At 35.0% G+C, this 22,835-nt stretch overlaps 1 protein-coding gene, 1 long non-coding RNA gene and 1 pseudogene across 3 annotated transcripts; all 3 read right to left on the bottom strand.

Moving 5' to 3' along the window:
• Positions 1 to 1,748: 1,748 nt before the first annotated feature.
• Positions 1,749 to 5,426, bottom strand: LOC132632002 (cathecol O-methyltransferase 1-like). Its single transcript, XM_060347783.1, has 4 exons — positions 4,918 to 5,426; positions 3,797 to 4,107; positions 3,344 to 3,408; positions 1,749 to 2,270 (listed from the first exon to the last, which is right to left on the bottom strand). Exons 1-4 carry the CDS (start codon positions 5,334 to 5,336, stop codon positions 1,974 to 1,976), a joined length of 1,092 nt encoding a protein of 363 aa, XP_060203766.1. The 5' UTR covers positions 5,337 to 5,426; the 3' UTR covers positions 1,749 to 1,973.
• Positions 5,427 to 6,254: 828 nt separating this feature from the next.
• Positions 6,255 to 7,929, bottom strand: LOC132629157 (uncharacterized). 2 transcript variants are annotated; one of them, XR_009578150.1, is made up of 2 exons: positions 7,605 to 7,929; positions 6,255 to 7,352 (listed from the first exon to the last, which is right to left on the bottom strand). It is a non-coding gene; the product is annotated as an uncharacterized LOC132629157 (long non-coding RNA). The 2 variants fall into 2 exon arrangements; XR_009578136.1 differs by having other exon boundaries at positions 6,255 to 7,335.
• Positions 7,930 to 20,417: 12,488 nt separating this feature from the next.
• On the bottom strand, positions 20,418 to 22,488 carry LOC132629016 (cathecol O-methyltransferase 1-like; annotated as a pseudogene).
• Between the last annotated feature and the right edge of the window lie 347 nt (positions 22,489 to 22,835).

The raw sequence follows: 22,835 nt of genomic DNA, 5'->3' as shown, positions 1-22,835 counted from the left end.
TCTACAGCAAACATGTATTGCTGTTTCCATACTTAAGTCAATTGTTCGGATCTTTGCATTGTGAATGCATAAGTATATTCGAACTAGCTGGTGTGTCCGCCACAGAATTATGAACAGGTAACATCATTAACTCGTATATACTTCTCTCCTTCCCCACGAGTGAGGAACAAGTTATTGTTGAGACATAATATCATTAAGTAATTAAAAGTGTGCTCTCTTTAACAACTTAAACTTATAGATGAGATGGTCACACAACTCAACATAGTGTTAGAGCAAGCAGCTTAAGCTTTTAGGAGTAAATGAGATGGTCACATAGTTCAGCAATTATCACATGTAGTTCAGCAATTATCACATGAAGATGATATTCTAAGGGTCTATTTGTTGAATTTCAGCTTTTATTTCTAATGCCATAAGACCCTTCTTGGTTCTTTTTTTCAACTTTCAATGATAAGTTTCTAAAAGGGAGTGAAATCAACATTATCCTACTAGTACAAGAACTATACAAAACCTATTAAACTTAGGTTCATATGGACCTTCACTAATGAGGCTTCCAGAGACAACGTATCTGTTTATCCAATCCAGCATTCATGATGACATTTTTCAGGAGATCAGTGAAATAAAGAATTTAGATTTAGTTTTCTTCAACCAGAGATTATGTGACAGCTTCAGGAAATGAGTAGTACTGATAAAAAAAATTCTTCAATTCAGACATTAATACTGTTGATCTTCGTGGAAGCGTCTCCTTAATTATTACCTTGCAGTAGATAAGAACTATCAAGCTGTAAGCCTTGTCCATGGATTCCCTCTAACATTATGCTTCAAATGAACACTACTCTGCAAAGCTTCATTTTGGCATAACCAGCCATAGTTGGATAAGTCTGCCATAAATAGATCTTAGCTATCCTTGTCAATTTTGTTTAATTGTGTACCCAAATTCATCTTAAAACTTGAACGTTAGAGAGAACACACTTGTATTTACTAAAATATGTCTTCCATACCACTCCTCCCCACATGGCCTTTTCTTCTTCATGCAGCACATGAAATTCTTTTTGATTATTGGTGGCGGTGAGGCACAAACTTAGGACCCCTGTCTGCTCTGTTATCATTTTGAATTGTATGATCATCTCATCTAAAAGATTAACTGTTAGGATAAAACACTTTTATTTACTAAATTATGTCTACAACAAATCTCTCTATGATGGTTGGCAGATATAAGAAAAGCTCTTCTTTGACCATGCTTCCTCTGTTCTTATACTGACTCTCCAGTATAATCCAAATATTTACAAATTAGAGCACACTATATGGACGACTACATTTGACAGGTCCGGTTTAGACGTGGTCATTCGAGAAATAGCCATTACAGGAACTAATCATAGTAGAGAAGGCAAAGAGATTACAAACGGAGTTTGTTAGGGAGCGATTTATTCTCAAAGTGGGGTTTTCCCACGCAAATTCAATTTTAGTGAATTAAGTTGCCATTTGAGTCGCAACTGTCGGTATGTGGATGTGGAGACTCTTTTTATACCGATACTCCATCCGTTCATTTTAAGTGAAGGTGCGTGTTTGATTAAGGAAGAAAAACTTCTAAAGCTCCTGGTCTTAAACATGTCATGACATTTCTATATCTATAAAATTATGTCATTAAGGGTAAAATGAAATGTTTAATTGTTTCCAAATACGAAAAGCGGTCATTCTTTTTAAACGGACTAAAAAAGAAAGAGTTACATCAAATGGAACAGAGGAGTATATAAATGGAACGGAGGAGTATATAAATCTTATTAGGAATACTGGAATATCAAAGTAATTTAGACAAAAGTTACAATGACATCCTCTCATACAAGAGAAATAAACAAGTACTAATAAAAATATTATCAGGAATCAATCTCAAACGTTTTCAATCTGGGAGTAATTGGCAATTCCAGTCCCAGATGACAGCCATACAAATGGATATATATTCATAAGGTTGTGGAAATCTACTTGTAGAATTCCATGACCATAAAATTACAGACACAACATATTAAGTTAACGCCTTTGAATCCGGCTTCACATGCCAATGCCTGAAACTCCTCTTCAGAACGCTCTTTGCCTCCCTGATATTGAGCCATCATGATCAGATCACATTGCGAAACACCGGCAACTTTGGCATCAGTATCAGGTTTCGCTGGTAGATTGGCCTCCACAACGATCACCTTTCCGTTGTCTGGTAGAGCTTTGTGGCAGTTCTTTAGCAACTTGAGGCAGTGACTATCACTCCAGTCATGAAGAATCCACTAAGAAACACAGAATGTCTCTGTTAATCACAGCTTATGGATACCATTTGGGAAGGAGAGGAAGCATATGGAACTAATTTATCTAAAAAAAAAATAAAAAATTTGACGTTTTAGAAAAACAAGAAGAATTAGTTAATTTCCCTCCAAATGCACCCTTACTTGATCTTATAATTAAACTATTAAATCTCTTTTTAACGGGGTGTGCAAACACCTTATAAACATATAATATGGACTAGAGGTAGTAATTGGTTATGCAACTTTCATAAACATATAAAGTCAAACCTCTCTATAACAGCATCATTGGGTCCGAAATTTTTTGGCTGTTATAGAGAATGACTGTTATACACATATAACAACATTAACATTGAAATAATATTTCGCTGTTATAGGCAAAAAAAGATACATAAAATCTAATTTGTCATTTTTAATTGTCAAATTCTAAGCTTAATCACACTTTATATAGCAAAGAAAATATTTAAATGATGAAAATTATATATTCATATAATATTCTTTGTCATAAATAGTGTACTAAAAGATCAAATATTTGGTCAAAATGTCTTCACTTATTATTGGTAATCATAGATATTCTAATTTTATAAAGATAGTTAATTATTATGTTACCAAAAAAATAAAGATACCTGTTATATGGGGGTAATTTTTCAAAGAATGTGCTGTTATAAAGTTGGCTCTTGCTGTTATAAGCAAAATGTTATTATAGAGAAGTAAAATATAACATAAAAAATCGATTCCAAAATAACTTGACAATTTTAGAGAGGTGTTGTTATATGCAGATGCTATTATAGAGAGATCTGACTGTAATATGACAGATGCAAGTTGGTAAGGGAAACATGTTAGATGATCTTGGGTCATTTCCCAGGATGGGATCTTCAACTCCTTTTTTATTAATTTTATTTTTTATTTTCATCCGTAAAATCCCACTTGAGAGTGTGGTACATTTTCTTATTCATCACATTGCTTGTATTTTTTTTGCAAAATTAATTTGTAAATAAATAAAGTAAGATCCTTTTGGCTTTTGATAAACCTATGCAACTCCTTCAAAGTTTTGGACATACCTTCATAAAAATTGCATCTCCTTCTGGAACACTTTCAAACATATCTCCCACAACGTGTTCTACCCCTGCAATATTTATGATTACCAATTTAGTTCATGTGAGGAATTGATTGTGCATGTATAAGCAAATCTTTTATCATAATTGACAAAGTTATACCATTTTAGTTTAGATGAGGTTAAGTTTGATATAGTTGAATAAACCATTGACAGAGCACTACCATTTTAAAAAAAGTATATCGATTAAATAATCTCGTTATTATTTAAACCTCGTACTATAATCCCCTTATTATAATCTCAATATTACTTGCTTGCACACAAAACGACCCCTCAGCATATATATAATGTAAATCTCAAACATTGTAAGTGAGGTAAATTGAGTAAATTTAAGGAGTGTTGGACCAAACTAACAAAGTAATTTAGTAATAGTAAAACAAGAACGACAGAATAAAGGTACCAGGATAGGAAGGTGCATCCTGAATAACATGGGGCAAATCAAAATTAATGCCCTTAATTGTGGGGTATTTAGATGTAATCATCTTCAGGTTAACTCCAAGACCACCTCCAACATCAACCAAACTTTTAAGGCCTTCAAAACCTTTGTAATTTTCAAGTATTTTTTTCATGACTACAGTTGTGTGGTTGAGCATTGCCTTGGTGTAAACATCATTGAACTTTGGGTCCAATCTTGGATATTCAAATATATGTACCCCATGAACCCTGTCAAATGGAACTCCTCCTTCAAGTACTGCATCTTTTAGTTCAAACCTGTAATTTCAAATCAGACAAGAGAGTCAGACTGATCCAATATTTTTGCCTGCCTCTTTAATTTGCATAACAAAAATTAATGGCTTCTGCTTCAATTATATGAAAATTTTGTTTTGGAAAAAAAAAAACAATTTTGACCTTATATACATAATCTTTTTATTTTTTATAAATAGTGTTATTTTCAGAGAAGAAAGTTTACATCAAGCCAATGAATATAAGACATATGTCTTGCATATACACTTCTTTCGCACATAACCATGGTTAAGTGATATGCAACTTCAGTTAGATTTGTTAATTCTTAAGGTTAAAATTATTCGTTAGGTATAAACAACAGGCGCGGCTAAGTATTTACGAAATTTAGAGTAAGCCCCTTCTGTCCCCGGCCTCAATTCTCTAATTTGGTTCATTTTTGTATCATAAAGTAGTTATACATGCATGGTGAGAAAACAAGTCTGGTAGGATGACTTAGATCTCTCCGCTTTATCAAAGATCTCTCCTTCGAACCAGGAAATGAAAAAAAATACAGATTTGTATTTTCCGCTAATTAAATGAGTAACCACTTTTCCTTTTTCAATAACAGACATGACTTCAAAGATAAATGAAGTATACAAAGCCTGAATACTTTCTTGTAAGTAATGTATACTCCATTATAAGTCGGGTTATACTAAAATAGACCACATACATAAAATTGGCATGATCCTAAAATGGTTAAACTTTAAGAATCTTGTGATGAAAAGATGACAATATTGCTGCTGGGGGGGGGGGGGGGGTTTAAAAAGGGAATAAATACTGTAAAAGGACAAAACTCACCAGCTATTAATGAATACTTTATGTTGAAGCAAAGCCAACAATGGCCCCATGGACGCACCATCTTCATCACGGACAAAGAATTTACCCACACCAGACAAACCATAGCACCTTTTAGCCACCCCATTTTCCTCCTCATCAACGTCGCAATCGAGCAACGAATAACTAGCCAACACGTAAAGCATCCGGTCCAGCATAATGGCCGCGTCAGGGTTCTTACAGTTAGGGATGTGAGAAACAATTTCTACAGCAGATAGTTTAGTGGCCTTAGCTTCTTTTGCAAGTATTTGGAATACTTCTAATTGGATTGACGAATGCAACACGAAGGGGAGAACTGAGGATAACAGTAGCTGCATGGCATACGTACAATCGCGCTCTTCTTGTGATTGTGTTGGCAATTTGATAACTGTTGCGGATTCCATAGCTAAAATTTAGAGATCAACAAGATTTAGCTGTGTCTTTTTTTTAAGAGTGTTTTTTTTGTTAGGCCTCAATGATCAAGTACAATAGGGGTTAGTGCCTTTTATAAGTATCAAAAAAATTGTCGCTTGTCAAGAATTGTCATCATTGATTTTCTTAGTGGAATATTGATTGAAGTCTCTGTCCGATTGTGATCATTGTATTCTTTTTCTATTGCCAGCCATATATGCAGTGTATTTACGTGTTCACGTGAATTGAGTCGCTTTCGTTCAAATTTTAATTACGTATTAAGAAATGTAGTAAATATCACTACTAAAAAAATAAGGATTTTTGATCAAAAATTTCGACCACACGAGGTCGAAAAAGCCTTTATTTCGACCAATTTTTCGACCACACGCGTAGGTCAATAACAGCTTGGTCGAAAAAAAAAATCGACCACGTGTGGTCGAAATCACATTCTACCGAAATTAATGGAAAAATTGTTTTCGACCACATGTGGTCGAAAAAATTATTTTTATATTAAATTATATTTAACTTTTTCGACTACGTGTGATCGAAAACATTATTTATATTTAAATATAAAAAGAAAATAAAAATTCAATTTCGACCACATGCGGTCGAAATTGTAAATTGGGCCCAGAATTTCGATCACATGTGGTCGAAATCTGAAAAGAATCTTGCTAAATTTCAACCACATGTGGTCGAAATTGAATTTTTCTGGATACAATTTCGACCTCATGTGGTCGAAATTGTGAAATATCTAGGCTGGTTTTCGACCACCTGTGGTCGAAAATCTGGAATATGTTTTCCAGCATTTGCCTGCTTTTTGCAGCCCACCTGCCAATTTCCAAATAGTCAAATTCATCAACCAAACAGCCATCCAATTCATCAACAATGCAACACAACAACCATAAATAATGTTTAAACACTTGAACACTTAAATATTGTCCATTCAAACACTTATAAACAATCAAACTCAACCTCAAAGTACTTAAAATTAAAACTACATTCAAACACTTAAACATCATAAACTACATTCAAACACTTAAACATCATTCAAACACTTAAACATTATAAACTTAAAAGTACTTCTAATTCGAACTAAAACTACATTCAAACCCTTAAAGATAATATACATATCCATTTAAACATATCCATCATAAACTATTAATTTGGGCTTGCATACCCAACATCTACATGTAATACTTGGATACATAATTTTAGATAGAAATAAATAAGGTTTAAGACTTGAGCCTTATTTGCGCCTTTTCTAGTTCTTAGGCCAAACATGCCGTGCTTCCAAATTTCTTCGCTTCAACTTTTGGTACATCTTTGTTCTACTGCCTCGCGTTATTTGTACCTTGCAAAAATATGAAAGGAAAATGTTAGAAAAAATGATACGCCACCCCGTAGGGTGACGTTTAGGAACATAACTAATATCCCGCGGACTCGTATCAAACTTTGAGAGCTTTGATTACGGAGGCTCAGACTCACGGTTCCGAATATGGCAAAGGAACCTGAATCATGTCGCGGCTACAAACTAGTGGCTTTTCTAGTTGCCTTGCCAAGCGCATGTTGGTTCCTACCTCGTGAAGTCAATGTGAGATCATCCTTGCCCACCGAGGGATAAAACCTTTCCGGACTGGGCATCCTCAAGTTAAGTATCTATTCAAATTAGTAAATTTTCATCATGTATAGAAATCTGTTCTTTTAAAAATGTGGCCTCAAGTTAAATACCCTTAATCGGCCCAAGTGTAGTAAGAAGCCAATTCATTTCAAAAATGTGGTCCAAGAACCCACAGCAAGAAGCAGATACAGTTTTGTCAAGATTCAGTAACTCAAGTGTAATGTCACCTCTTATCAAAGTAACACACCATAGCAAAGAAACAATGGAAGGACTTCTTGACCAAGGCAGCAAAATGAAACAACTAAAATAAGAGACTACTTACCTCAATTTCATCCATTCGAATTCAACAGTACATTGTCCCTTATTCCTTTTCCCTATCAACATGAAGTGTCTAAATAAAGAATCAAAATAGTCCCAAAAAAAGGGATCAAAACAGCCCAAAAAATAACATTCAATTTCAATTCAAAATCCAAAAATAAAATAAAAAAATAACATAAAATAAACCCTAAAACAAATATTGAACGCTAAATAAAGTTATCAAATCTAGTAAATTTAGAAGGTAATGTAGCTAATAACATGAGATTATTATGCATTGGTAAGTGTTCGTGACATTGGAAAAAAAAAAAAAAAACCAAAAACGAACCTGCGCCGCCGACGGTGGACTGGCGGTGGTCGGAGGCGGTTGGTTGAGGTCTGGGCTGGTGGGGCGGTGGGCTGGTGGTGTGGGTAGAGAGAAGAGAGGGAGAGAGGAAAGAGAGAGAAAGAAAAAATAAAAAAGTGGTCAAGTGTGGTGCTGAACAGATTTGCAAAGAAGTGTGTATATACAAATGTGGTCCAATTTTCGACCACATGTGGTCGAATTTTTTTTTTTTTTAATTTAAACGTTTCCCATTTATTATTTATACAAAAATTAATTTCGACCACACGTGGTCGAAATTTTATTTTCATTTTAAAAAATCGACCCCGTGTGGTCGAAATCCTACTGAAAATAAAATAATTTTTTTTTCGGATAATTTCAACCGCGCGTGGTCGATTTTTTTTCGACAAAAAATGTGGTCGAAATTTTTTGGTCGAAAATGCATTTTTTTTAGTAGTGTTATATGTGTGTCTATATATATATATATATAAATTGTCGCTTGTCGATGTTGTCATCATTGATTGATTTTCTTAGTGGAATATTGATTGAAGTCTCTATCTGGTTGTGATCACTGTTTTCTTTTTCTATCGCCAAGGGGCATTCTATATGTAGCCATATATGCAGAGGGAAAGTGTATTTACATATTCACGTGAATTCAGTCGCTTTCGTACAAATTTTGATTAAATATTAAGAAATGCAGTAAATATATGTGTGTGTCTATATATATATATATATATATATATATATATATATATATATATATATATATTTTTTTTTTTTTTTTTTACTGTGAACACAATTATTATTATATATTAACTTAAAGTAGTTGTGGAAAATCATAAACTTTAAATCTTTATTATGCATCTGGCAATATGTAGGTTGGTTAATTGGTTGAAGTCTGTTTAGTTATCTTTTTCTCTTTTAATTTGGAGCTAGCATAGAGTTGTTTTACACTATAGAAGATATATGGTCTTATTTCTTAGGTCACTAGTGAGTTTCACATTTTATGAACTTATATATGTCGTTTTTGTTGAAAAAATAGATTTTATTAAACCTTGCTCAATTCCAAAAATTAACTTCTTAGGTGAAAATCACTATGCAAGACCATATAAAAAGATAACAATTAGGAGTACACATTTTCACTACTACAATATGAGGCGCTTAATTAACATCCATTCTCCTCGCATCGAACACTAATTTCCCGGAAAATATAACATGAGATTGATAATACGTCTACGAACAAAGTATTAAGTACTTAATCGGGCAGGGGCCATTTGGTTCCACTTGAAAGAAGAACTCCAAGAAAGTAAGGTAGTTAATCCAGAGCAAGTAACAAGTTCGTCAGTCCTTTTTTCAATGTCTTATATATGTTCATCTTTTTCATTTCATCGATCATATTTTATTGTGTTGTTCTATTCATAGGTCTTCCGTAAGTTTCTCTCTACAGGGCGAGATAGTAAGCGTATGCGAGAATACTTATGAGTACCTCACCATATTTATTTTATGTTATTGTTATAGTCAAGAAAATTATATATAATTAAGAAATAAAGTTTGTTTTTTAACATAGAAAAATCTAAAAGGTTAGTAGTGGTACCTTTTATCAAAAAACTGTACTATCATATATTATGTTCTCCAGTCTTGACATGTGTATTAGTATGCCTCTAATTCTCGTGCACATGGAAGAACTTTCTTGGCGCAACAGACATTGCCTTTGCCAAATTGCCGATGAAAGAAAAATTAGAATGCATAATATTCATATATTATAAATACTCATTGCAATTTGACTAAATGACACCAAATCAATATTTATACATCAATCAAGCATGATACAATAAAAAATTGCGATAAAAAGATTCAAAAGAAAAAACTCTTTAAACGACACCACTTCAAAGAACAAGAGGGAGGATTGTATTTTTACTATTATAACATACAAGAAATACCTCAATACAATGCTCCTAAAAGAAAGAGCAGAAATATTACACTAATAGAAGCTCACACGTCTTGATAAAACTCTGGATGGAAAATCTGCAGAGAGGCATAGCATCTTAATATAGCCTAACCTGCAGAAAATGAAATATTTCCTACTCATTAGTTCCATTTTAATATCAATTATTGCGTTTCCTACAACTTCTCTTCTGCTAGTTCGTGCAAATACGTGGTTTGGCTAATTAATTGCACTTTGGTGCAGTTTCAAATTACCCATGCGAAAGACATAAATTTACTTCCGGTATGGATAAATGCAATTAGACGTGGGTAACCTTTTGAAGAACCAAAAGTTTTAGTTCATTATTAATTGAATAATTGCATAAAATGAGGAGAAAATTCCAATAAATGCCAAAAAAAGGAGAAAAAGGAAAAATACCAATAGAGACTATAGAGAGGTGTCACACAAGATTGTCTATGCCTAACTTTATATTATATATAGATTAGTTGATTGACTGTTGTTAGGTGTGAAATTGGCCAAACAAGTCAATTCTTTTGTTCACATAGTCGTGATGTAAGCGCTTACCTCATAATAGTCGTGATGTAAGCGCTTACCTCATCATAGGAAATTCATTCCTATAAATAGGTAGCTTATGGTTCATTTGTAAGATATCATTAAGATCATTTGCTAAACACATCCCAAAGAGAAAAAAAAATCTAAGAGAAATACTCTTAGTGAAAGGCCTAAGTAAGAGAAAGTCTTTGAGAGAATTTTCTGTGGTAAAATTCTTGAGTGTAATTGGGATTGGGGTTGTGAGGTTGAGTGTTGTAAACACTTGTAATATTTCTTCTTTAATAAGATCTGCAGCAGCAACGTGGACGTAGCTCTCACATTGAGGGTGAACCACTATAAATCTCTGTGTGTTATTTATTTATTCTTCGCTTACATCACGGCGTAAGTAGGTTCTGTCTAAGGAGGTTGGTATTTAAGTGGTCCAGTTGTGACCCTCCAATCTTTCCTGGGAACCTGCTACAAAGGTCGGATTTGGGATTCAAATCCTAACAACTGGTATCAGAGCAACAGGTTGTGTTGTGATTTAGAAACGATGGGAGGCGAAGATGGTACGACGCACGGCAACGGTAAATTCGATGGTACAGACTTTGCGTTCTGGAGAATGCAACTTGAAGATTATTTATATGGCAGAAAGCTTCATGAACCTCTGAGTCCGAAACCAGAAGAGATGAAGCAAGCAGATTGGAATCTCCTCGACAGACAAGTTCTGGGAGTCATTCGGCTAACGCTGTCGAAGAACGTTGCTCACAACGTGGCAAAGGAGAAGACCACCGCAGATATGATGAAGGTATTGTCTGACATGTATGAGAAACCTTCGGTAAATAATAAGGTATTTCTCATGAAGAAACTATTTTCATTTAAAGATGATGGAAAGTGCTCATGTTGCTGCACACGTAAATGAATTCAATACCATTGTAAATCAATTGTCATCGGTAAAAATTGATTTCGATGATGAAGTGCAAGCTCTAATTTTGTTGGCATCCCTACCAAATAGCTGGGAGCCAATGAGAGCAACGGTTAGTAATTCTGTCGGTAGTGACAACCTAAAGTTCAACGATGTTAGGGATCGTATCCTTGCTGAGGAAGTGCGCAGGACAGATTCTGGAGAGGCATCGACGAGTTCTGCTTTTAATGTTGAAAACAGAAGCAGAAATTATGACAGAAACTACAACCGAAATAGGGGCAGATCGAAGTCAAGGAATGGAAGGGGTCAATCCAGACCAGGACGAACATTTGATTGTTGGAACTGTGGAAAACCAGGTCACTTCAAGAAGAACTGCAGGGCGCCAAAGAAGGAGGACAACAAGGGGGCTGGAATCAACGCTGCTACGGAAGACATTGGCGATGCGTTGTTGCTATCGGTTGACAGCCCGATAGACTCTTGGGTGCTTGACTCAGGAGCGTCCTTTCATACCACCCCACATCATGATATAATGACAAACTACGTGGCTGGGAATCTCGGCAAAGTTTATTTAGCCGATGGAGAGCCGCTAGATGTTGTTGGGACGGGAGACATTAATTTGAAGATGTCAAATGGATCCTCGTGGAAGATTACAAAAGTTAGACATGTTCCAAAGCTGATGCGCAACCTGATCTCAGTAGGTCAGCTTGATGATGAGGGATATGATCTCAATTTTGGTAATGGGTCTTGGAAGGTGGCGAAAGGTGCTATGGTAGTTGGCCGAGGAAAGAAGATTGGCACTCTCTACATGACGACTAGCTGTCGTGATACTGTTGCTGTGGTTGACAACACAAAGAAGACAGATTTGTGGCATTGTCGGCTGGGGCATATCAGCCAGAAGGGGATGAAGCTGTTGGTGACAAATGGCTTAATTCCGGAGCTGAAGACGGTGGACCTTCATACGTGTGAGAGCTGCATTCTCGGAAAACAAAAGCGAGTAAGCTTCTCAAATGCAGGCAGGGAGTTGAAGGTCGAGAAGCTGGAATTGGTGCACACAGACGTGTGGGGACCTACCACTGTCCCCTTTCTTGGAGGATCACACTACTACGTGACCTTCATTGATGATTCAACCAGGAAGGTATGGGTTTATTTTATGAAAAATAAATCCGATGTGTTTAGTGTATTCAAAAGATGGAAAGCCATGGTCGAGAATGAAACAAACCTCAAGTTGAAGTGTTTGAGGTCCGACAACGGCGGAGAATACACTGATGGTGATTTCAAACGGTACTGTGCCGATAATGGGATCAAGATGATGAAGACTATTCTTGGAACGCCGCAACAGAATGGAGTAGCCGAAAGAATGAACCGAACGTTGAACGAGCGTGTTCGGAGTATGAGAATACACTCTGGACTGCCCAAGACATTCTGGGCAGATGCAGTCAATACCGCGACCTTCTTAATTAACCGAGGACCGTCAGTTCCCTTGGATTTCAGAATTCCAGAAGAAGTCTGGAGTGGCAAGAAGGTAAATCTTTCATTTCTGAAAGTGTTCGGTTGCTTATCATATGTTCATAATGATGATACGGCTAGAAGCAAGCTTGATCCAAAATCAAAGAAGTGTTACTTTATTGGCTATGGTGACACCGAGCTTGGGTACCGATTTTGGGATGAACAAAATCGGAAGATCATCCGAAGCAGGAATGTTGTCTTTAACGAAGAGGTACTGTACAAAGACAAGCTGCAAAAGAATTCAGAATGTCAGGACAAGGAATCGGAAATAGTCGATTTGAGGGACTTTCCGGCACCTGAGCCGCAGCCAGGTACAACCGAGGCAGAGGAACAAACAATTCGAGAAGGTGCTGATGAAAGTGCTGATTCTGAAACAAATGAACAGACGCCAATCACAGAGCTGCGTAGATCATCCAGGATCAGGAAGCCGCTTCACAGGTACTCTCCATCCCTCAACTACATTCTACTCACTGATAGAGGGGAGCCGGAATGTTATGAAGAAGCAATGCAAGTCGATGAATCGACTAAGTGGGAGCTGGCAATGAAGGATGAAATGGATTCACTATCGGCAAATCATACATGGGAATTATCCGAGTTGCCAAAGGATAAAAAGGCATTGCAAAACAAATGGGTTTATCGGATAAAGGAAGAACCCAATGGAAGCAAGCGTTATAAAGCAAGGCTGGTTGCAAAGGGATTTCAACAGAAAGAAGGCATTGACTATACGGAGATCTTCTCTCCCGTAGTCAAGATGGTGACTATCAGAACTGTTCTTGGGCTGGTAGCAAAGGAAAATCTACATCTGCAACAGATGGACGTGAAAATTGCATTTTTTCACGGTGATCTAGACGAGGAAATCTACATGCGACAGCCGGAGGGATTCAAAATAAAAGGAAAGGAGAATCTGGTGTGCAAACTTCAAAAGAGTCTGTACGGACTAAAACAGGCTCCAAGACAGTGGTATTTAAAGTTTGACAGCTTTATGAAGAAAGCTGATTTTTCAAGGTGCGAGGCAGATCACTGCTGTTACTTCAAAAAATTTGAAGACTCGTACATGATACTGCTACTCTATGTCGACGACATGCTAATCGTAGGAGGAAACCTACAGGAGATTGATCGGTTGAAAAAAGGGTTATCGGAAGAGTTTGCAATGAAGGATTTGGGAGCTGCAAAACAAATCCTTGGGATGAGAATCGACCGAAGCAAGGAGGGCATCAAACTCTCACAAGAATAATATGTGAGGAAAGTTATCAAAAGGTTTAACATGCATGATGCCAAGCCAGTCAGCACTCCCTTGGCTGGACACTTTCGGTTGTCAAAGGATCAGTCGCCGACAACCGAGGATGAGAAGAAGCAGATGGACAAGATACCTTATGCATCTGCAATCGGTAGTCTTATGTATGCAATGATATGTACAAGGCCAGACATTGCACATGCAGTGGGAGTTTTCAGCCGATTTATGAGCAATCCGGGAAAGCAACACTGGGAGGTTGTGAAGTGGATATTCAGATATCTGAAAGGCAGCTCGAGTTCAGCTCTGTATTTCCGAAAATCAAAAACAGGATTGCAAGGGTATGTTGATGCTGACAACGGTGGTGATATTGATAGCAGAAAGAGCACATCCGGGTATGTTTACACCTTCGGAGGTACTGCAATCTCTTGGGTTTCCAAGTTGCAAAAGATAGCAGCTCTCTCTAGTTGTGAGGCTGAGTACGTTGCTGTGACGGAGGCCACAAAGGAAATGATGTGGCTACAATCTTTTCTGCGGGAATTGGATCAGGACCACGAGGAAAGTGTGCTATATTGTGATAGCCAAAGCGCCATTCATTTGGCAAAGAACCCGGTTTACCATGCTCGAACGAAGCACATACAACTCCGGTACCATTTCATTAGATCAGCTTTGGAAGATGGAGCGCTGGTGCTTGAGAAGATCGCAGGGAGTCAGAATCCAGCAGACATGCTGACAAAGGCAGTGACGATAGACAAACTGAAGCTATGCTCAACTTCAGTTGGCCTGCACGAAGTATGAAAGTAGGAAAGAGCTGCTGCATCGATCAAAGTGTGAAGACAAATTAAAATTAGTCTTCAAGTGGGAGATTTGTTAGGTGTGGAATTGGCCAAACAAGTCAATTCTTTTGTTCACATAGTCGTGATGTAAGCGCTTACCTCATAATAGTCGTGATGTAAGCGCTTACCTCATCATAGGAAATTCATTCCTATAAATAGGTAGCTTATGGTTCATTTGTAAGATATCATTAAGATCATTTGCTAAACACATCCCAAAGAGAAAAAAAAATCTAAGAGAAATACTCTTAGTGAAAGGCCTAAGTAAGAGAAGGTCTTTGAGAGAATTTTCTGTGGTAAAATTCTTGAGTGTAATTGGGATTGGGGTTGTGAGGTTGAGTGTTGTAAACACTTGTAATATTTCTTCTTTAATAAGATCTGCAGCAGCAACGTGGACGTAGCTCTCACATTGAGGGTGAACCACTATAAATCTCTGTGTGTTATTTATTTATTCTTCGCTTACATCACGGCGTAAGTAGGTTCTGTCTAAGGAGGTTGGTATTTAAGTGGTCCAGTTGTGACCCTCCAATCTTTCCTGGGAACCTGCTACAAAGGTCGGATTTGGAATTCAAATCCTAACAACTGTAAGATTAAATACAAAAAGTTCGTTTTCTCTTGATGTGGGAAAACGAAAGTGACGGACTAAAATAGTTGACTCCATACTGGATAGAAATTTATTAGCACCATTAATTACGTAGTTAAGCGATAATTCGATATGAAAATGTTAGTTAAAACTTTTATTTAGTAATCACAACATATCACGTATTTATTGAATTATTATTAACACTGGTTCTTATTTTTCCCCAAAAGTACTTTTTTTTTCAATAAATACTTATTTTAAAAAAAGTGAGGTGTTTAGTCAAGCTTTTGATGGAAAATAAGTGTTTCTGGGAGTAGCAGAAACAGTTTTTCAAAAGCTAAAAAATTTAACTGTTGCCAAAAGCACTTTTTAGAAAAATATACTTATAAATACTTTTTATAAGCTTGGTCGAACACTAATCGCTGCTTAAAAGTGCTTTTTTAAAATTAATTGGCCGAACATAAACAACTTTTTCGCCAAAAGTATTTTTGAAAAAAAAAACACTTTTCAAAATAAGCTAATTTTAGAATCTTATTTGTACCCAACTGAACTATATCTATATATGTGCTTATTTGTACATTGTCTTTTCATTTTCTCACCTACACATGTTTTCTTTAGCAGTTGGAAGTTAATGTATATCAATGCTTTCAAGTAGATCCATGTCTTTGGTAATTAATGGCTTAAAAGAAATTGTAGAAGAAAACATGTTTATGGTTATTGTAGTCCTATAGCTATACATCCAAATAGTGAAGAGGTAATGCCTCTTCCTAGCAAGGGCGGAGGGAGAGTGTTGGCTACGGGTTTGGCTGAACCCAATTGCTTTGATTCAAACTCTGTATTTGTCTTAAAAATTCATTGAATATGTACAAATTATTTATTTAGAACTGAGTAACTTGAAAAGATTGGAATCTAGATCCCATAAGCTTCAAATCCTGGTTCGTCTCTGCTTCCTAAAGGCTGTAAATTGGCAATGGTCTACTCTGCCCTTCGAAAGAGAAGACCATTATACATAATCATAGTAAATCTTTCTAACAATTTGTGAACCAAACAGAAAAACGAACTTGTAAATTCAAATGGTGTTTCTGCATGTTCTCTCCTAAATGGGCAGCAAAGCAGTACTATATAGCTAAATGCAAAATTCTACAGCAAAAACATATTGCTGTTTCCATACTTAAGTCAATTGTTCGGATCTTTGCATTGTGAATGCATAAGTATATTCGAACTAGCTGGAGTGTCCGCCACAAAATTATGAACTAGGTAACATCATTAACTCGTATATACTTCTCTCCTTCCCCACGAGTGATGAACAAGTTATTGTTGAGACATAATATCATTAAATAATTAAAAGTGTGCTCTCTGTAACAACTTAAGCTTATAGATGAGATGGTCAAATAACTCAACATAGTGTCAGAGCAAGAAACTTAAGCTTTTAGGAGTAAATGATATGGTCACATAGTTCAGCAGTTATCACATGAAGATGATATTCTAAGGGTCTATTTGTTGAATTTCAGCTTTTATTTCTAATGCCATAAGACCCTTCTTGGTTCTTTTTTTCAACTTTCAATGATAAGTTTCTAAAAGTGAGTGAAATAAAAATTATCCCACCAGTACAAGAACAATACAAAACCTATTAAACTTAGGTTCATATGGACCTTCACTAATGAGGCTCCCAGAGACAACATATCTGTTTATCCAATCCAGCATTCATGATGACATTTTTCAGGAGATCAGTGAAATAAAGAATTTAGCTTTAGTTTTCTTCAACCAGAGATTATGTGATAGCTTCAGGAAATGAGTAATACTGATAAAAAAAATTCTTCAATTCAGACATTAATACTGTCGATCTTCACGGAGACGTGGCAGCGTCTCCTTAATTATTACCTTGCAGTAGATAAGAACTATCAAGCTATAAGCCTTGTCCATGGTTTCCCTCTACCATTATGCTCCGAATGAACACTACTCTGCAAAGCTTCATTTTGGCATAACCAGCCATAGTTGTATAAGTCTGCCACAAATAGATCTTAGCTATCCTTGTCACTTTGTTTAATTGTGTAACTGACTCATCTTAAAACTTAAACGTTAGAGAGAACACACTTTTATTTACTAAATTATGTCTTCCATACCACTCCCCTAATGTGGCCTTATCTTCTTCATGCAACACATGAAAATTCTTTTTGATTATTGGTGGCGAAGAGGCACAAACTTAGGACCCCTACCGGCCTGCTCTGCTACCATTTTCAATTGTATGACCATCTCATCTAAAATGTTAACCATTAGGAATAACACTCTTCTATTTACTAAATTATGTCTACAACAAATCTCTCTAAGATGGTTGGCAGATGTAAGAAAATCTTTTCTTTAATCATGTTTCCTGTGTTCTTATAATGATTTTCCAGTATAAACCAAATCTCGACTACATTTGACAGGTCCGGTTTGGACGTGGTCAGTCTAGACATAGCCGCTACAGGTAGGGGTGTACAAAGAAAACCGACAGACCGCACAAAATCGACAATTCGAATCAAATAGAGAAAAAAACCGACTAGTGATTTGGTTTAACATGGTTTGGTGTTGAGAAAAAAAACCCAAGCATAATTGGTTTGATTTGGTTTTAACTTAGAAAAAAGTCAAAGCGAACCGAACCAAACCGACCAGACATACATGTATAGAGTTTTAAAATATATTTTATACATAAAAATATTTATTTGTAATGTAATTTATAAATATTTTTCAAGTTTTTTCATAATTTTTGTCTTTTAACATATTATTTCAAGCTTGGTCGAATAAGTTTTAGGTAAAGTCACACAAATACAACTTTTTTAAATGGTAATTAAAAAGATTACAACTGTTTTCAAAAAATTACATAAATACAACTTATTCAAAATTTTAACTTTTTAATTTACAAAAATACAACATTTTACATTTCTAAAATATCAATAATACTTAATTTTAGGAGTTACTACGGTTAATGCAAATCCAATTTTTACTTTCTCTTTCTTTCAAAATCATCCCCCATCCCCCCCCCCCCCCCCCCCAACCCCCCAACACCGAAAAAAAAAAAACTATGAAAAGGGCATGAGAGATAATGTAATTTTCCAAATAAACAAAACAAAATCAATTTCAAATCCCATATTTCATCTACCATTTTAAAAAAAGATTTTTTTTCTTTCATTTCCTCCTCTTTATTCTTCTTTTTTATATTTACTTGATGGCTGATGTAATTATTTTTTTGTGACAAAAAAATTATTTGAATATATCAATATTAATATTAAGAAAAGAGCATGAAAATATACCTAAAAAGGTATATGGTATATTCAAATTGGTAAATTTAACTGAAAAGATTATAATAAAATATCTGTGGATATAACAGTAGAAATCAGTATATCTAAGTTTGTATACTATATATAGTATATAATATTATAATATACCTAATATATGAATATATTACTTTACGTGCCAGCCAATTGTACTCCACAATAACATATATAGTAACAATATACAATATATAGATAGAATTATATATATAACATATACTACAATAATATACTTGTTCATGAGTTAGCTTGCTAAAGATTGTGCTGGAGCTTTTTAGGTAAGTACTTTATTGTGTTTTTATATGCATTTAATTAGTTATCACTAATATAGGGAATCTCCTTATTTTTAGATTTTTATTCATAGCAATAATCTCCTTTGTTGTTAGCTTTAAGTTGCAGAATTTGTAATATCTAAATTAGTTGTAGATTATATAATTTACTCTTATATATCTTTTTTTATGAAAGTTCCCCTAAGTTTTATAGTCCATAGATGTTAGTAACTCAAATAAAGTCCAAACCAAATCAATGATCATGTTAACAAAAGAAATTCAATTCTAACGCTAGGAATGACAATAATGTTTAATATCTATTCTTTAATTTTGCATTGGTTTAGACAGTTAAAATACATAACGTAATATTATTTTTTCCTTTGTCATGTGATTAATACTTATTAGCCGTATTTATTTTAGCATAACTTTGTAGTTTTAGATTATGGATCATTTTCATTAAGGCTTATTAATTAGCAATATTTATTATGTGCGATTTTGCAACTACTAAGGGATACTTAGTGAAGGGATATTACTAAAATAATAAATAGTTCAACAAAATAAAAAATAAAAAAAGCTAAAATATTGCGTGTGATTTCATTTTTTTTGTTGAATATTTTATTACAATTCTATCACTTATCTCACATTTTGTGTTATTTTATGAAGAAACACCTTAGTTATATAATTATATCTTACTGAAGTAAAAGCTAGAGTATATGTATTGTATGAAGAGTTTTCCGGAAAAAAAAAACCCCGAAAAAATCCGAGATTGAAAACCCCGATTTTTATTGGTTTAGTTTGGTTTATAGATTTAAAAACCCGAAACAACTGATTTGGTTTGATATTTGAAAAAGCCGCGCCAACTCGATCACTGTACACCTCTAGTTACGGGGACTAATCATAGTAGAGAAGGCAAATAAATTACAAAAAAAAAAGTTTGTTGGGGAGTGATTTACTCTCTGTGGGATTTTCCCACGCAAATTCAAATTTAGTGGACTAAGTTGCCATTTTATTCTCGGTATGTGGATGTGCAAACTCTTTCTATACCACTGTTCTATCCATTTCATTTTAAATGAAGGTATATGTTTGATTAGGCACAAAGTTTATGAAGAAAGAAAGACTTTTAAAAGTTATGGTTTTAAACACGACATGACAATTCTACGTCTATAAAAATTTATCATTAAGGGTAATGGAATGTTCAAAGTTATAATTGTTTCCAAATACAAAAAGTGATCATTCTTTTTCAAACATACTAAAAAGAAAAATGTCAAGCCAAATGGAAAAGAGGAATATATAAATCTTATTACGAATACTGGAATATCAACGTAATTTGGACATAAGTTACAATGACATCCTCTCATACAAGAGAAACAAACAAGTAGTAATATAAACATAATCAGGAATCAATCTCAAACGTTCAATCAGGGACAAAGTTGCAATTCCAGTCCCAGACTGCCATAAAATTAAATAGTTAGTTAGAGGTTGTGGAAATCTACTTGTAGAATTCCATGACCGTAAAATATTTACGCGCTTAGCAGTAACCCTTTCAGCTTGCGCAAGTGTATATTCAATGCATAACAAGTGTATAATCAGTATATATATAATATACAATGGTTGTACAGTGATTATACTGGTTAAATTTTATAAGAAATTAAAAACAGGTTAATTTTGGGCTGTTCCGTAGTTAAATTACCTTAATTAAATCATTAAATTATGATAAAGTGATATAATTTTGGTATGAATATCCTGCAAGTAAATTCCTCGAACCAAACTATCAAAGTAAACAATAAAACAAGAATGAGAAAAGATACCAGGATAGGAAGGTGCATCTCGAACAACATGGGGCAAATCAAAATTAATTCCCTTAATTGTGGGGTATTTAGATACAATCATCTTGAGGTTAACTCCAAGACCACCTCCAACATCAACCAAACTTTTAAGGCCCTCAAAACCTTTGTAATTTTCAAGTATTTTTTTCATGACCACAGTTGTGTGGTTGAGCATTGCCTTGTGAAAGAATCATTGAACTTTGGGTCTAATTTTGGATATTCAAATGTATGTACACCATGTACCCTGTCAAATGGAACTCCTCCTTCAAGTACTGCATTTTTTAGTTCAAACCTGTAATTTCAAATCAGACAGAGAGTCAGTTTTTAATTTGCATGCAAGAATGGCTTCTGCTTCAATTATATGAAAAACTTGTTCTGGAAAAAATAAATCAATTTTGACCTTGTATACTTAGTATAATTTTTTACTTTTTACACATAGTGTTATTTTTCAGCTAAAGGAGTTTACAGCAAGCCAGTGAACATAAGACATATGTCTTGCAGTTCAAATTGTTGATTCTTAAGGTTAATTATTTAGTTAGGTATAAGCACACGGTAGGGATAAATATTTAATAAGTTTAGAGTAAGCCCCTTCCGCCCCAACCACACTTCTCTAATTTGGTTCGTTTTTGTGCCATAAAGTACTTATATATGGTGAAAAAACAAGTGTGGTAGGATCAATTAGATCTCTCCACCTTTAATCAAAGGTCTCTCCTTCGAACCAGGAAATGAAAAAACTCTTAGTTGGAAGCGTTTCACTCTGTATTTTCTGCTAAATGAGTAACCACTTATCCCTTTTTTTTTTTCCTTCCAAATAGACATGACTTCACAAAAAAAAAATAAGGTATGCAAACCCTGAATGTTCCAAGATGTTTTCTTGTAAGTAATATATACTCCTTTAGTTAGGTTACTCTAGAATAGACCACGCACATACAAAATGGCATGATCCCGAAATGGTTAAAATTTAAGAATCTTGTGATAAAAAAGCTAACAATATTGCTAGTAGGTTTAAAAAAGAATAATAATACTGTAAAAGACAAAACTCACAAGCTGTTAATGAATGCTTAATCTTGAAGCAAAGCCAACAATGGCCCCATGGACGCACCATCTTCATCACGGACAAAGAATTTCCCCACACCAGATAAACCATAGCACCTTTTAGCCACCCCATTTTCCTCCTCAACAACGTCGCAATCGAGCAACGAATAACTAGCCAACACGTAAAGCATCCGGTCCAGCATAACGGCTGCGCTAGGATTCTTACAGTTAGGCATGTGAGAAACAATTTCTAAAGCAGATAGTTTAGTGGCCTTAGCTTCTTTTGCAAGTATTTCGAATACTTCTAATTGGATTGACGAATGCAACCCGAAAGGGAGAGCTGATGAGAACAGTAGCTGCATGGCATACATACAATCGCGCTCTTATTGTGATTGTGTTGGCAATTTGATATCTGCTGAGGATCCCATAGCTAAAAATTCTAGATATCAACAATAATTAGATAAGTCTTTCTTTTTAGATTTTTTTTTTTTTTTTTTTTTGGTTAGGTCTCAATGATCATGTACAGTAGTGGTTAGTGCCTTTTATAAGTATCAAAAATTGTCGCTTGTCAACAATTGTCATCATTGATTGATTTTCTTACTGGAGTATTGGTTGAAGTCTGTCTGAATGTGTGATCATTGTTTCTTTTTCTATCTCAGAGTGGCATTCTATACGTGGCCTATATATGCAGAGGGAAACCGTAATCTAGAGTTTCACTTGAATTCAATATCTTTTATTTAAACTTTGTATATATGTATTAAAAGTTTACTAAATATATGTATAAATATTTGATTGTGAACACGAATATTATTGTATATTAACTTGAAGTTGTTATAGAAAATCATAAACTTCAAATCTTCAAGCATCTGGCAATATACAGGTTGGTTGGTTGAAGTCTGTCTTATTATCTCTCTCTTTTGGAGCTAGCTAGCACAAAGTTGGTTTATGCTATAACAAGATAATTAGTCTTATTTTTTAGATTAGTTCTAGCGTACGCGCTTTGCGCGTGACTAAAGCATGTACCTCAATTGATAACAAACACCACAGAAAAAGTTGGACTTTGCGATGGATTTCATCGTTAATCCGTCGTTAAATTGCTCGTAGCTAACAAAACTTTTTGATATTTCGTCGCTAATTCATCGGTGTCACACCCCAATCCTGGTAGGGCATGATGGGCACCCGACCCTTACTTAGAGTCGAGCGAACCCGCTGCTTCTCGTTATACTTATAATTCTCACAGGACTC

This window comes from Lycium barbarum, chromosome 1 (genome assembly GCF_019175385.1).
Source record: "Lycium barbarum isolate Lr01 chromosome 1, ASM1917538v2, whole genome shotgun sequence".
In the NCBI taxonomy this organism is placed as follows: domain Eukaryota; kingdom Viridiplantae; phylum Streptophyta; class Magnoliopsida; order Solanales; family Solanaceae; genus Lycium; species Lycium barbarum.
The sequence above is the reverse complement of the archived record's forward strand: the minus strand, read 5'-3'. Positions and strand labels throughout refer to the sequence as shown.

What these genes read in the sequence shown, in the direction of transcription:
- LOC132632002 (XM_060347783.1), bottom strand. Translation starts at nt 5,336, where the DNA reads ATGGAATCCGCAACAGTTATCAAATTGCCAACACAATCACAAGAAGAG. An exon ending in GGATGCACCTTCCTATCCTG is followed by an intron (nt 3,409 to 3,796) that starts GTACCTTTATTC and finishes TAAATATTGCAG; the next exon opens with GGGTAGAACACGTTGTGGGA. An exon ending in GAGATGCAATTTTTATGAAG is followed by an intron (nt 2,271 to 3,343) that starts GTATGTCCAAAA and finishes TGTGTTTCTTAG; the next exon opens with TGGATTCTTCATGACTGGAG.